Source organism: Gopherus flavomarginatus, chromosome 10 (genome assembly GCF_025201925.1).
Source record: "Gopherus flavomarginatus isolate rGopFla2 chromosome 10, rGopFla2.mat.asm, whole genome shotgun sequence".
Lineage (NCBI taxonomy): Eukaryota > Metazoa > Chordata > Testudines > Testudinidae > Gopherus > Gopherus flavomarginatus.
In genome coordinates, this window is record NC_066626.1 from 26,302,811 (window position 1) to 26,319,013 (window position 16,203).

A 16,203-nucleotide genomic window follows, 5' to 3' on the forward strand; every position below is an offset into this window, starting at 1 on the left:
CTGGCTGACAGCATGGCTCATGGAAACTTTGCTGCCCCAAGGCTGAAACAAAACTTGGGGGCTGTACAACAGTGTTGAAGAGGTGCAGATGCAAGATCTGTGTGGATCTCAAGGGCTCATAAGTGAACCATCAGCTACTTGTATTGGTCTAGGGTGAAAAATCCAGTCCTGTGGTGGAAGAATTGTTTTTTTTCATTCTGTAATTTTTCCTTTGCTATTCTGTCCTTTTAAAAGCTTCTCCAGGTTTGGAAAATGTTGTTGTTCTTCAATTTTTCACTCTACAACAAAAAACAACTAGAAAAAGTGAGGGGAAAAAAGCCCATCATTAATTGGATAGCATTCAGTGGAAAAAGGGAAATAAAGGGGGTAACCAATGTGGAAAATCATTTTATGTTCTGATGTAAAATCAGAACATTTGGGAAAAACTGAAAGTACTCTGCAAGAGTTTTGGTTTAGAAAAAAGAACGTTTTCCATCAAAAAAGATTTGAATGAAATATTTTGACCACAAGTTTATGATGATAATTGGATTAAGTGGTGTCAAATGGGGGAGGTAACAAAAGCCCACAGGCAAATATAAAAAAGGTGATCTTAACAGAGGTTTAGATGTTGTGGGAAGACATGAAAAACAGTAGGGTCATAGGAGCAACAAGAGGGAAATCAGTGAGGGAATCTGCTCAAAATCTTATATGTCTGTACAGACTGGTGATCTGCTAGGTCACTCCAAGCCTTGACTCTGGGAGCCAGCCTTACCCTGGTCTGCTGTAAGAACCCCCACTCCTGAGCGGTTCATGCACAGCCTCTAGCATGTAAGCTGCTCCATGTAAGTGAGTGAGCACTTTTGGCCAGCCGCTGGTTGGATTTTGCAACTGAATTACACTAACCAATATCTCCGGTCCCAGACACAACACTAGGAACCTCTGTCTTGCAGTTTCCAGTTATTTCTGCTGGATGCTGCAAGCTTATATGAGTTTATCAATTGATATGTACCAGGCTTGTTATCCAAGGGGAGTCTCTGACCTGCTTCAAACCAAATGCACTGCTTCAGGTAGAATAAACAAATTTATTACCTACAGAAGATAGATTTCAAGTGATTATAAGTCAACGCACATGCCAGATTTGGTCAAATGAAACAAAAGGAAAATGCATTCTAAGCTGATCTTAACACCTTCAGTGCCCTTACAAACTTAGATGCTTCTCACCACAGCTGGCTGGTTGCCCTTCAGCCAGGCTCCCCCTTTGATCAGCTCTTCAGTCGCTTGGTGATGGTGTCTGTAGATGGAGGTGGAAGAGAGAGACCATGGCAAGTGTCTCTCCCTTTTATCATGTTCTTTCTTCCCTCTTGGCTTTGCCCCCCCCCTTCAGAGTCAGGTGAGCATTACCTCATCATAGTCCCAAACTATCCAAGGGAAGTGGGGTGACTCACTTAAGAGTCCAGCAGATCCTTTGTTGCTGCCTAGGCCAGTGTCCTTTCTTCCTGTGAGACTGGGCTGGGTTTGTCCCATATGTGCCCTGATGAGGTGTGAACTGCCCCTCTGCCTCCTGAGGGTTTTTCCTGAGCTTGTTTTAAGCCATGAGGACACATTGTCAGCTTCATTACTGTATATATGAAATTACAACCTATAACATTACTATAACAACAATGCTCAGTGCATCATGAGCCTTCCGAAGATACCCAACATGACAAACTTTGCATTGGATACCATGCAATCATATTATAAGGATGAACATGGGGGTGCAGGGTGTTCTCCTGAGGTACAGAGCATCACAGAAGGAAGAATAGGAAGAGACCAGTATGGCTCCATCAGAAGCTGTTTAATAACTGGAAAGGAATTGTCATAAACAGATAGCTAAGGGTTAATGTCTCTTTCACCTGAAGCACCTGACCAGAGGACCAATCAGGAAACTGGATGTTTTCAACTTTGGGTGGAGGGAATTTTGTGTCTGAGGTCTTTGTTATAGCTAAGGGTTAATGTCTCTTTCACCTGAAGCACCTGACCAGAGGACCAATCAGGAAACTGGATGTTTTCAACTTTGGGTGGAGGGAATTTTGTGTCTGAGGTCTTTGTTTTCTGTCTGCCTGCTTTCTCTGAGCTTTGGAGAAGTAGTTTCTGTTTTCTAATCTTCTGTTTCTAAGTGTATGGACAAAGAGATCAGATAGTAAGTTATATGGTTTCTTTTCTTTGGTATTTGCATGAATATAAGTGCTGGAGTGCTTTGATTTGTAGTCTTTTTGAATAAGGCTGTTTATTCAATATTCTTTTAAGCAATTGACCCTGTATTTCATCACCTTAATACAGAGAGACCATTTGTATGTATTTTTTCTTTCTTTTTTATATAAAGCTTTCTTTTAAGACCTGTTGGAGTTTTTCTTTACTTCAGGGAAATTGAGTCTGTACTCACCAGGGAATTGGTGGGAGGAAGAAATCAGGGGGAGATCTGTGTGTGTTGAATTTGCTAGCCTGATTTTGCATTTCCTCTGGGTGAAGAGGAAAGTGCTTTTTGTTTCCAGGACTGGGAACGGAGAGGGGGAGTCACTCTGTTTGGATTCACAGAGCTTGTGTCTGTGTATCTCTCCAGGAGCACCTGGAGGGGGGAAGGGAAAAAGGATTATTTCCCTTTGTTGTGAGACTCAAGGGATTTGGGTCTTGGGGTCCCCAGGAAAGGCTTTTCAGGGGGACCAGAGTGCCCCAAAACACTCTAATTTTTTGGGTGGTGGCAGCAAGTACCAGGTCCAAGCTGGTAGCTAAGCTTGGAGGTTTTCATGCTAACCCCCATATTTTGGACGCTAAGGTCCAAATCTGGGACTAAGGTTATGATAGGAATCCTACAGGATGTGGAGCTATGGACAAATTGCTAAGGAGGAGTACAAAAGAATAGCACAAACATGTAAGAACAAATCAGAAAGGGTAAAGCATAAAATTAGTTACACCTAGTAAGGGCATCAAAGGCAATAAGAGGTTTTTTAAATACATTAGGAGAAAGAGAATTATGAAGGAAAATGTAGATACTTTTTGAGGAAGGAGAGCTAGTAACTGATGACATCAAGAAAACTGAGGTGCTTAATGCCTATTTTGTTTCAGTCTTCACTAAAAAAGTTAATGGTGACTAGATACTCAACACAATTAATATTAACAACAAAGGGGAAACAATGCAAGCCAAAATAAGGAAAGAACATGTTAAAGAATATTTAGATACGCTAGAGGTATTCAAGTTAGCAAGGCCTGATGAAATTCATCCTACTGTACTTAATGAACTAAACTAGCTGAAGCAATCTTGGAACTGGTTGCACTTACCTTTGAGAACTCCTGGAAAAAGGGTGAGGTCCCAGAAGACTGGAGAAGAGCAAACTCAGTACATATCTTTAACAAAGGGAACAAAGAGGACCTGGGGAATTATAGACCAGTCAGCCTGACTTTGATACTATGACATTCCCCAGGGTGAAACCTGAACTGCTGTGTCCCCTTACCTCTCCAGCCTGAGATGCCTTTTACACTGCATTGCTAGTGAATAGCAAACCTATCCAGGCTTTGATCACTCACAGCCACTCGCATGCAAAGTCAGTCCCAGCTGAGGGGATGAATTCTATGCCCAGCCACCCATGAATAGATACAAAGCAACACCCACATATCCCTCAGTCCCAGGCTTGCCCCCCCCCCGCTCCCGAAATGTGCATCTTGTACTGTTCAGTAGCCCACTGGACCGCAGAAGCTCATAAATTAGTCCAACATTCCAATAAAGTGTAATAAATGTGTACCAGCCTTGTTGTCTCAAGTGGAGGCTTCCCAAACACTTGAATCCAAATACATTTGTTTATATAAAACAATAAATTTATTAACTAGAGAAAGATAGATGTTAAGTGATTTACAAGAGATAAGGCATAACAATCATAGTTGGTTACAAAAGAAATAAAAAGATAAACATGCAAGCGATTTCCTAAACTTTACCAAGGCTAATATGTTTAAAAGTAAAAAAGTTTGCTCTCATCCAAAAGCTTCCAACAGTCTGTACTGGATGGAAAAGACCTCCAGGCCAGGACCACTCTCCCCCAGTTCAGTGATGCACCTTTGTCTTTCAAGAAATCTTGCTGCCATGAGTAGAGAGGGGGGAGGAGAGGGGTCTAAAGGCATTTTCTCCCCTTCTTATATTCTAACCCTTTGTCCTGGAAAAGTCTTTGCTGGGTCATGGGGTCAGGCAGTTCCATGGAATATGTGAGCTGCCAACTGTCCTTCAGATTAATTGTAAATTTCCTGTTTACAATTCCCCTCTTAGTGAATATCCAATTAAGCAGATAATGGTCTTTTAGCACCTAGCTGGCATGCCAGTGTGCCTTTGTCTTTGAGAAAATGGTCTGATAATGTTACCTAGAACTACAACATATTTCGCTAACAATCATGGCAACTCCTACAATTTTATATGCAGTGATGTTACACACATTTCAGCAGGATAATAATATTCAGCAGATGTGTTTTTTCAAATGATACCTCACAAGGCATACTTTGTACACAATATATCATAATCATATAATGAGGTGAACATGGGGCACAGTGTGTCACAGATACCTGGAAAGATACTGGAACAAATTATGAAACAATCAATTGGTAAATCTCTGAAGGAATATATGATTATAAGGAATAGCCAGCATGGATTTGTCAAGAACAAATCATGCAAACCAACCTAATTTCCTTCTTTGACGGGATTACTGGCCTAGTGGGTAGGGGGGAATCAGCAGATGTGATATATATCTAGATTGTAGTAAGACTTTTGACACAGTCCTGCATGGCAATTTCATAAGCACACTAGGGAAATGTGGTCTAAATGAAATAACTGTAAGGTGGGTGCATGACTGGTTGAATGACCATACTCGGAAAGCAGTTATCAATGGCTCATTGTCAAACTGAAAGGGAATATGTAGTGGAGTCCTGTTTGCTCAGTCCTTGGTCTAGTGCTATTCAATATTTTCATTAATGATTTGGATAATAGAGTGGGGAGTATGCTTATAAGATTTGTAGATAACACCAAGTTGGGAGGGGTGGCCAAGTTATAGGAGGACAGGATTAGAGTTCAAAATGATCTTGACAAATTGGAGAATTGATCTGCATTCAACAAGATGAAATTCAGTAAAGACAAGGATGGTACTTTCTACTTAGAAAGGAAAAATCAGTTCAGTGGTGTGGGGGAGGAGGGAGACAGGAAGAGGCAGAGGGAAGTTGCAGGGGCTTGGGGGAAGGGATGGAGTAGGGGTGAGGCCTGGGATGGAGTGGGAGTTGAGCACCCCCTGGGAACTGTGAAAGTCAGCACCTCTGTTTTGAGGCCCCTTGCAGCTCCACATTTCTGAGAGTCTGTGGTAAACATAAAAGACAGCATAGGGTTGTTTCTGTTATCTTGTGTGCAGAAAGGTATGTTGTGTATATGTTGACAAAATATTATTATGAATGCTTGCTGGTACAAAGTGACTCTTTAAGGGTATGTTTACAGTACAGCTGGCAGTGTACCTCCAAGCTCTAGGTAGACAGACTTGTGCTAGTTCTGCTTGAGCTAGCATGCTAAAAATATACAATGTGGATGTTATGCCATGGGTGGCAATTTGGCTAGAGACCTGAGCTCAGATCCAGGTGGGCTTTGACTCATGTGGCTAACCCGAGCCTCTGCCTATGTTGCAGCTAGGATTGCCACCTTTCAGGTACAAAAAACCCCAGGATATATGGGATGATCCAGAATCCATAACACTGCACAGCTGGCATGATGTACTGAGCACCCTTACCTATTTCATGGGATAGCCAGTAGTGTGTACTGAACATCCTGAAGGATTTCCTGGGATAGCTACCTCAAAAAAGGGACAATCCCGGGAAAACCCAGACAGGTGATAACCCTAGCCGTTGCAGCCACACTGCTGTTTTTAGAAGAGTTAGCACAAGTCTGTCTACCCAGGCTCCAAGCTGTATGTATGCTCCCAGACACAGTGTAGTCATATCTTTTGAAACCATCATCTACAGAGAATAGGGGAAATGAAGTGATTATATTTGTGAAAATTATTGGACAGAAAACAAAAACAAAATTATAGTATAAAGCATAAGTTTTAGCATGCTTAGAAGTTTATAGACTCTAGAACTGGAAGGGACCTCGAGAGGTCATCGAGTCCAGTCCCCTGCCCTCATGGCAGGACCATATACTTTCTAGACCATCCCTGATAGACATTTATCTAACCTACTCTTAAATATCTCCAGAGATGGAGATTCCACAACTTCCCTAGGCAATCTATTCCAGTGTTTAACTACCCTGACAGTTAGGAACTTTTTCCTAATGTCCAACCTAAATGTCTCTTGCTGCAGTTTAATAGTATTAGTTTAAATATTTATACAATTTATTTTCTTTTTGTTCTTTTTTGTAGCCCAGACCAACTGGGAAAGGAAAATTATTGAAGACGACTGTAAAATTTTTGCCACAGTTGGCTCAGGTAATATTTTTGTAATTTTTTGTTTTGACAACTTTTTATTTTCAAATGTGCAGCAAAGCATGGGGGATCCCACAGAGAAAACTGGACTTCATTGCAATGTATACATTGGAATCAAAAAGGCTTTACATATATGTACAAGAAATATTAGGAAAACAGACTAGTTAACTTAGATGAGCAGAAAATATTGAAAAGAATAAAAGCTACAGACGAAAGCTATAAAATAAATGTTATAGAAAAATTGGAATATAATTCATTCTGTATCTTCTACTTGAAGCATCCTTCAATCCTCAGCCCTTTCTCCAGGGAAAAGAAAGGGACTCTGGCTAGGAAGATTTTTTTCTCCCTTTTCACTTCCTTCTTGTGCTTTTTAACTACCTTCTCAGCTGATGGGATAATTAACCCCTTAGTTCATCAGCCGACAGCCTGATTAGGTAATTCGTCTTCTACCTTTCCATCAGAGCTTGTGGGGAATTAGCTATTGGCTATCAGTACTCTGTCACAGTATGTTTACACTGTCTAGGAGATGTGATTTCCAGCATAGGTAGAACGATTTGTGCTAGCTCGCTCAAGCCAGCATGCTAAAAATAGCAGTGTGACCATTGCAGCACAGGCAGTGGCTTGGGCTACCCACCTAAGTCCAAGCCCGCCTCACTCCCTGGGTCCAAGCTTGAGTGACTAGCCTGAATCACTGCCCATGCTGCAGTGTCCACAATGCTGTTTTTATTGTGCTAACTCAAGGTGAGCTAGCATATCTGTCTATCTGCACTGGAAATCAAACCTCCCAGTTGCAGTGTAAACATTCACTAATAAGGTTTCTTGATTCTTGAATATTGCTGCCCCTTGAAAAGATAAGGGCAATGCTTTTGAGTAATTGCGGGGTCAGTGTAGTTAAGTCTGAGAAGCCATTTCCTTTACAAACATATTTCCAGGGACATTGACCTGGGAATAATAAAAAAAGATTCTAGGCTGAAGGAGCTGTTTAAATAAGTTATACTTAAGAAAGGTAGTACTGGATTCTTGTAAGCAGGATGAGATTTGCTAAGCTACTGATGGCTGAATATTGTACATTATGTTATCTTGCCATGGAGCTAGGACCCTCAAAGAGGGAAGCCTTTTGTTTGTGTTAAAAAAGCAACAAAACAAAAACATTGAAGGGGATAGGTACTCTGGATCCCAAATCATATTTTTTGGGGAGCAGCAGTTACATAAATTGGTTGTAGATTTCACTGGGAGAAACAGTTGATATCTATCATACTAAACCAGAAAAAGATTCTGTTAAACCTCTTTTTTCCCTTGTTTTCGTAGCTTTTGCTTTTTTTTTTCCATATCAATCTCATCTTCATAAATGTCTGGCGTCTGTCTTAGTAGTGGGTATATACTGTACTGTTAACTTAGAATAAAATATTATGTTTATGCCTATTATAAATTATTACTAATTTTTGGAATGAGTTTCTGAATGATTACCTCCTGTTTTTAGAGAAAAATAGGGAATTCTGTTTATTTTTGTGTTGCTTTGTTACCATTATTATATGTTATGGGTCTGCTGTTTTCTTTTGTAATTTATTGTGTTTTTAAGTGTGTCAAAGACATGTAGCTATCTCTTGTTATTGTTATTTTATAAAGCTAAAGAATGAAATATTTATTTCAGGTAAGCTCTAAGCCACAGTGGCAGCAAGCTTCTCCTTCATTTCATCTGAGAAAAGAGCAGAAAGATGATGAGCCAGATCAGTTTATTGTCAAAAATGAGCTTTCACCTGGTAAGATTACCACTCAGTATTTAATGAAAAAAATAGTTTAAAGTTGAGTTAATACAAGATTATAGAGTTAGGAGAATAGAATTTTATTCCCAAATTGCTGCAGTCTTCCTATATGATCTCGAGCAAGTCACAATCTTTATGTGCCTCATTTTTTTCCTTTGTGAAATGGGTGCAATGATACTTACCTATCTTACAAAGATGGTGCAGGTAAATTTATTAATGTTTGTAAAGTGCCATAATCGCCTTGGATAAAGAATGCTGTAGAAGTGCAAAATATTGTTTATTATTTTATTAGTATTTTAGGTCTGGAAAAGTGATTTGCTTGTTTAGTACAACATTGTTCATTTAACATTTTCTTTATCAGAAAATACATAGTTCTAGCTGCTAGCGTATGATTGTAGATTACCGAAAAGCCATTAGTTTAGGAAATGGAATGTTTGCCATAAAACTAGTCAAACAGCGAAGAGAATCCTTACAATATTTGCATATTTTAATATATTTCACTTAAAAGATTGTGTTGCGATCTAGCATAAAAAGAGTTTATACAATAATGTAAGTTTCCAAAAAGTCAGATTCATTTTTAGTACTGTATATCTGAATATTAGAAATCCTTAATCGTAATCAGTATAGTAGTCAGTGAAATGTTGCATACAGTCAATGGACAGAATTTGAGCCCCAATGAGATCAGTGACAAAACTTCAATTGACATCAGTGGAGCCAGAATTTCACCCCAAAACTACAAAAGAAATATAGTTAGAATGTAGATTTACTTTAGCAGTTAACAGAAATGGGATTCTGTATCTATGATAGAAAAAAAAAGACACAGGTCAAAAATACGTGGACCCATTCACAGGAAATAAAATTAAGAAATATTTTAAAATAGTAACTTTACAGATCTTTAAATAGATTTTATGTAAATATTCTTTAACAGTTTATACAGTACAAGCAAGTATTAGTTTTGTTTCATTTATTTTGCTGCAAATGATGTAGGGCGTGATCCTGAAAGATGCTGAGAGAGCTGAACTTTCATTGAAATAAATGTGAGTTGAGAACTCTCAGAATCTTTAGAGGGTACTCAGCACATTCCATGTTTGGGCTCATAGTATGCAACTTGCATATATCTATTTCATGCAAGGACAATATTTGGAGGAGAGGAATAAGAGACGCAGGATACAGGGCTCTATGGTTAATGAACCAGTTGCTGGAACATCAACTTCTAAAGCATGGAGCAGCTATCATCCAAAAAAAGATCGTGAAAATTTCAGAAGTACTCTTGTTAACATCATCATGTGAGTTTTCTTGTGTTTGTATAAATGCATTTTTCCCTTTCAAAGTTGAAATGAAATTTAAAAAAATGTTAATATAACAAAAAGTTCAAGATTGCAAGACAGTAGCAGATTATGTATATGAATGCAAAAAATGACCCGTTTAAGAAATAAAAACTACCAGGTAAGATGCTCTTCTGTACACTTCTCTTGATTTCTCTAAAATTGGGAGGCTATAAGAGTAATTTATGAACTGTGCAAACTGGGACTTAGCCATATTATTCTTTTGGGGAACGAAAGGGCAGGTATTATAATTTAGATGAAGAGTAGATTTGGCAGCTGGAGTTTATCAGGTGATCAAAATCTTTAAGATTTGGGTTTGATTCAGCAGGGAATGTGTGATGGATTCAGGCTGCTTATTAGTTTTTCAGAAAGTGCTTGTTCACTCCTATTTGAAATGTTATTTGAAGTGTGATAAAATTACCCAGAAATGCACATACTGACATTTTTTATTGCTCATGTGACACTTTTTACGCATAATTATTAGCTGAGCTCCACCTTAGTTTCATAACTTGGACAGAAAGCTGTGATTGTGGACACTGGTATTATTAAAACAATGAGGAGTCCAGTGGCACCACTCCATGCATCTGAAGAAGTGGGTTTTTTACCCACGAAAGCTTATGCCCAAATAAATCTGTTCGTCTTTAAGGTGCCATCAGACACCTCATTGTTTTTCTGGATACAGACTAACACGGCTTACCCCCTGATACTGATTAGTAAACTGCATTTAGAATATTCCCAGTTGACTAACTGAAGACACACTTGGTATTTTATAATACAGCAAGGAGTGATATCCAGGAGTGTCTGGAAAATGTCTGTATATCAGCCGTTCGTGAATCTGGAAGATTTTTAAATTTGTTTTGTCATTTTTATTTTCTAATGAGAAATGATTTTCCAAAAAAAGATAATTACTAAGTTATTTTAGTGTGAGGATGTGTCACTATAATTAAAATGGATCTTTAAAATATTTTAAAGTTATTTAAAAATCTTAGTAAGATACCCTGAAGCTTGTGCTACTCCAAAATCTTTTCTTTCTTAGGTAACTACCTCAACCTTTACAATGCCCTGAAGATGTTTATAAAAAACCTGTTTTGTGTTTTGTTTCTTAAATATTTAGCAGTGTGGAGAGAATTTCCTGGGTCATTGACCATTTTTTATCTGGCTGCACAGATGCAGAAATGCCTACAGCATGACTGACAATATTTTATTGCCATAAATGAACCATTATTATATAATAAACTGTGGAATAAAACTATCCTTCTGATAAACCAGTCTCCCAAATGAAAAGAACTGGTTTGATAAATCCTTTTTCTTAACATAATCTGGAAATTTTGTAAACTAAATATATTATAAATATTAGTTTTTCTAACTGAATATATTCTTCATTATGTGTTTCTGCTGCTAAGGTGAGTATGAGATGGACTATTTCACAGCTGAATACTGGTACGAAAATATTGACAAATTCATTAAAACAGAAAGAATCTAATCTTGTAGTTTAGCATAAAGCAAATAAACAAACAAAAATGTATGAGTTAGAATTTACTAACTGTAAATATAAAAAAATTTGATTAGCATAGTGCAATTATAATAACAAAGTTGTGGCAATGTTGGATAATTAGGGACATATCTCCTCTTGAGGAGCTTTCTTGTTTTCTTTAATATTGTCAACTAATTGTAATGGACTAATTTAAATGGCTTGTTAGAATATATTTAACATTCTCATAAGTGTAAGACCATTTTTTCACAAACCATAGGTTTGAGTCTGCCAACTTTACCTACATGAATAGTCCTTGCTAATATGACTAGTCCCTTGATTTGAAAGAAATTACTAAATAAAGATACCTTAACTGATATTCTCGAAGTATTTCCTACTTAAATCTTAAAATTAGATTTGTTTTCAAACTATGGTCAATAGGCACAACAGTTCCCTATGCACCTTAAAGGCAGAATTGAGCACTATACCTGTGAAACCTTAAAGAAAAGGTGTTTAGTAAACTATTCCATTGTCTGGAAAAATATTTGGGTCCATACAGAATTCTTGATTATACTTTTGATTCAGTTGGTGGCAGGCATCATTCTTTTGACCACTGCTGAGATGAGATATGATATGGTATCTTTTAGAGATGCCAGTACAATTTTTCTGAAGAACATAGTACTGACACAAGGTGGGTGAGGTACTATCTTTTATTGAACCAACTTCTGTTGATGACAGACACACAAAGCTTGTCTCTGTCACCAACAGAAGTTGGTCCAATAAAAGATAGTACCTCTAATATTCTGAGACCAGCATGGCTACAACAACACTGCATAATGCATATTATGTCATTTTTGTTTTGTTAGGCAGCAAGACTTTACTCTGCAACAGCCTGTTTCACTACATGAAACCCAGTCTCCAAGAACGGGTTCTCCCACGCCCATAAAGAAAGACATTTTGGTAATTAAGACAGTGTTGTTTGCAGTATTATTATAAATTATTGCTTTTTATTTCACTGAAATAGTAACAAGATGACTAATATTCAGAATTTGTATGCTGGTAGGTACTTTAGATTTATTTTGGCATACAGTACAAAGGTTTTATTTTTGAGAATTTAGAATAACTATTTTTTTTAATAATTTGGTCGCAAATCCTCTACATTGAATAAATTTGAGTTTGCTCTTTTGTTTTGTTTGTAAGTGGCCATATTAGTTTTGGCAATGAAAGTATGTGTGTGATGGAAAACCTGCAGGCAGTAGCATGCTGAGAGAGTTGACCTTCCTTACTGTTTCACTACTAGAAAGTTAAGAAGACACTGCTTTTTGGATACTCTGACTAATATCTGTGAGGAGTATAAAGGGGAGTTGTCATGTGGGAAACGAGTTAGAGACACAAGTATGTATGTAAGAACGTGCATCTACTCAGACCAAGCAATGTGTTCTACCCTCATAAGTTATTTCTACTTTTAGCAGGAATAGAATTCACAAGGGGATTATATTTTGGGTTTGTTTCAGTTAGAAAATATTATATGTCATTTCTGCTTTTGTAACATAAAAACATGCCTATTAGTGGAGAAATTATGCCGCTTTCCTTCCTTTGGCCAGAATTAGGTACTGATTTATTACTATACCTATTCATATGAATCAAGCCACTGACAGCCTGTCCTACGTGTTTATAGATCATCTAATTACCATATTACCAAATTGCTAAAATCTAGATTTTAAAGATCACAGCAAAGAGTTTTATTATGAAGAACTTTGTTATCTGGTTAATTTAGATGGTAAATTAATTTTTTAAAATCTGCTAAAACAGATCTTTGTTTTCTTTCTTCTCCCCTTTAATGATTGTTTCTGTGTTGCTGTTCTCACAGGATTTTTAAGGGGCAGAGCTTTCTCTAAAGTCATTATAAAATGTATTATAAACTGCAGAAGCAAGTTCAACGGTAGCTTGGTACAGTTTGCTGCATATAGGGAATTCTTATATGAGGGAGGGAGCATGAACAGTTTAAGATTAAATTTATTTTCAGAATTATGCAGGGTATAAACACTGCATATGTAATGGAGTGCTGATTTGCAACTTCAGCTATGAATGTTAGCAGGTGGCTCCATAGTGAAATTATATACCTAAATAGCTGTTAAAGATCATCTTACACAATCAAGATTAAATAGAAAGATAACCCACATATTTAGGGACTTCTGGATAAGGAATAGTGAGGCATACATTTTTTTTCACTATAACTGCGCATTGGATTTAGCCCATGCATGGCACTGTCAGCACTTCTCTGGTGGCATTATCAGTTTAACTTTTTACATAAAAAAATATTCTGTACTACCTTGCTCTTTGTGTAATTATTTACACTGGTGGCAAGGTCCTGGAAAAGATGAAGATGGGCAGGACCTGGGTCTTCCTGATTGCCCCGGCATGGTCCAGGCAGCATTGGTACGGGACTCTCACGAGCCTGGTGGTCGTCCCGCCTCGGCCGTTACCCTCTTGCCTGGACCTGCTCTCTCAGGACCAGGGCCACCTCCTCCACCCCAACCTAGCGGCACTCCACCTCATGGTGTGGCTGCTCAATCATTAGGCCGGGAGGAAAGGATGTGCTTGGAAAGGGTTCAGTGTGTCCTCTTGGAAAGCAGTTGGCCCTCCACGCACTGAGCCTACTTAGCAAAGTGGTCTCAGTTTTCCTGATGAGTGGTTGAATGGAGTGTCTCCCCTGTGGCTGCCGCAATCCAGCTCATTTTGGACTACCTCCCTCACCTGGCGCCCTCGCCATCAAGGTGCACTTGGTGGCCATATCGGCCTTCCATTCGCCTGTGCAGGGGCACACGGTATTCTCCCATGCTATGACTGATTCCTCAAAGGATTGGATCGTCTCTTCCCTTACGTTAGGCCCCCGGTCCCACAGCGGGACCTGAACTTGGTGCTGGCCCAGCTGATGGGTCCCCCGTTTGAGCCGCTAGCTATTTGCTCCTAGTCACACCTCTCATGGAATGTAGCCTTCCTGGTAGCGATCCGAGGTCCCATACACAGTGTTCCATAAGGATAAGGTCCAGCTCCGCCCACATCCTTCGTTCCTTCTGAACGTGGTCTCAGCCTTCCACATAGATCAGGACATTTTCCTGCCGGTCCTGTGTCCCAAGCCCTATGTATCCAGTGAGGAGCGCCGCCTCCACTCGCTGCATGTGAGATAGGCTCTGGCTTTTTATCTGGAGCGGACTAAGCAGTTCAGGAAGTCTTTGCAGCTGTTCATCACCTTGCTGAACACGTGAGGGATCGGCCAATCTCAACTCAGTGACTCTCCAACTGGATCACCTCGTCCATCCGTACCTGTTATGACCTGGTGGGAGTCCCTCCGCTGTCAGTTGTGAGGGCACACTTGACTAGGGTGTAAGCCTCATCAGCTGCCTTTTTAGCCCATGTCCCCATTCAGGACATTTGCTGGGCTGCCACATGGTCTTCAGTTCACACATTCGCCTCGCATTATGCGATCGTCTCCCAGACCAGGGAAGATCCTGGGTTCAGCAGGGCTGTGGTCCGTCCCGAGAATTTGTGAACTCCTATCCACCTCCAACAGATATAGCCTGGAATCACCCATTGTGGAATACACATGAGCAATCACTTGAAGAAGAAAAGACAGTTACCTTTTCCATAATTGGTGTTCTTCAAGATGTGTTGCTCATGTCTATTCCACATCCCACCCTCTTTCCCCTGTCGGAGTTGTCTGGCAAGAAGGAACTGAGGGTGGGGGGAGCGTGCAGCGCCTCTTATACCGCAGCATGGAGGCGCTTCTCCATGGGTTGCTAGGGGTGCTCTGCTATGGGTGCTGCTCGGGGAAAAACTTCAGACACAGGTGTACGGGGTGAGCAAGCACACCATTGTGGAATAGACACGAGCAACACATCCTGAAGAACACCAGTTACGGAAAAGGTAACTGTCTTTCCCCACACAAAACTTATGGGAGAAGAATCTGCAGTAACTTGTGCTGATTTCATAATGCAGAGGGGTAACTTCCTTCATGGAGGTTCCTGTAGATGGAGGAGCTGGCTGACAGCATGGCTCATGGAAACTTTGCTGCCCCAAGGCTGAAACAAAACTTGGGGGCTGTACAACAGTGTTGAAGAGGTGCAGATGCAAGATCTGTGTGGATCTCAAGGGCTCATAAGTGAACCATCAGCTACTTGTATTGGTCTAGGGTGAAAAATCCAGTCCTGTGGTGGAAGAATTGTTTTTTTTCATTCTGTAATTTTTCCTTTGCTATTCTGTCCTTTTAAAAGCTTCTCCAGGTTTGGAAAATGTTGTTGTTCTTCAATTTTTCACTCTACAACAAAAAACAACTAGAAAAAGTGAGGGGAAAAAAGCCCATCATTAATTGGATAGCATTCAGTGGAAAAAGGGAAATAAAGGGGGTAACCAATGTGGAAAATCATTTTATGTTCTGATGTAAAATCAGAACATTTGGGAAAAACTGAAAGTACTCTGCAAGAGTTTTGGTTTAGAAAAAAGACCATTTTCCATCAAAAAAGATTTGAATGAAATATTTTGACCACAAGTTTATGATGATAATTGGATTAAGTGGTGTCAAATGGGGGAGGTAACAAAAGCCCACAGGCAAATATAAAAAAGGTGATCTTAACAGAGGTTTAGATGTTGTGGGAAGACATGAAAAACAGTAGGGTCATAGAAGCAACAAGAGGGAAATCAGTGAGGGAATCTGCTCAAAATCTTATATGTCTGTACAGACTGGTGATCTGCTAGGTCACTCCAAGCCTTGACTCTGGGAGCCAGCCTTACCCTGGTCTGCTGTAAGAACCCCCACTCCTGAGCGGTTCATGCACAGCCTCTAGCATGTAAGCTGCTCCATGTAAGTGAGTGAGCACTTTTGGCCAGCCGCTGGTTGGATTTTGCAACTGAATTACACTAACCAATATCTCAGGTCCCAGACACAACACTAGGAACCTCTGTCTTGCAGTTTCCAGTTATTTCTGCTGGATGCTGCAAGCTTATATGAGTTTATCAATTGATATGTACCAGGCTTGTTATCCAAGGGGAGTCTCTGACCTGCTTCAAACCAAATGCACTGCTTCAGGTAGAATAAACAAATTTATTACCTACAGAAGATAGATTTCAAGTGATTATAAGTCAACGCACATGCCAGATTTGGTCAAATGAAACAAAAGGAAAATGCATTCTAA

The 16,203-nt window shown here is 39.5% G+C and overlaps 1 protein-coding gene across 8 annotated transcripts in view; it reads left to right on the top strand.

Annotated features, from left to right (window-relative positions):
* DNAH7 (dynein axonemal heavy chain 7) overlaps window positions 1-16,203 on the top strand; it is a 275,290-nt gene that overhangs the window by 6,390 nt on the left and 252,697 nt on the right. For 4 of the 8 annotated variants that reach the window (XM_050969447.1, XM_050969454.1, XM_050969453.1 and 1 more), the window contains exons 2-4: window positions 6,390-6,455; window positions 8,104-8,212; window positions 9,348-9,501. The exons of 2 other annotated variants lie outside the window; for them this stretch is intronic. In XM_050969447.1, the coding sequence (XP_050825404.1) occupies window positions 6,390-6,455; window positions 8,104-8,212; window positions 9,348-9,501 (329 nt within the window). Of the gene's footprint in view, window positions 1-6,389; window positions 6,456-8,103; window positions 8,213-9,347; window positions 9,502-11,877; window positions 11,972-16,203 lie in introns of all 8 variants that reach the window. 2 more of the 8 variants (XM_050969448.1, XM_050969449.1) reach the window with 2 other exon arrangements.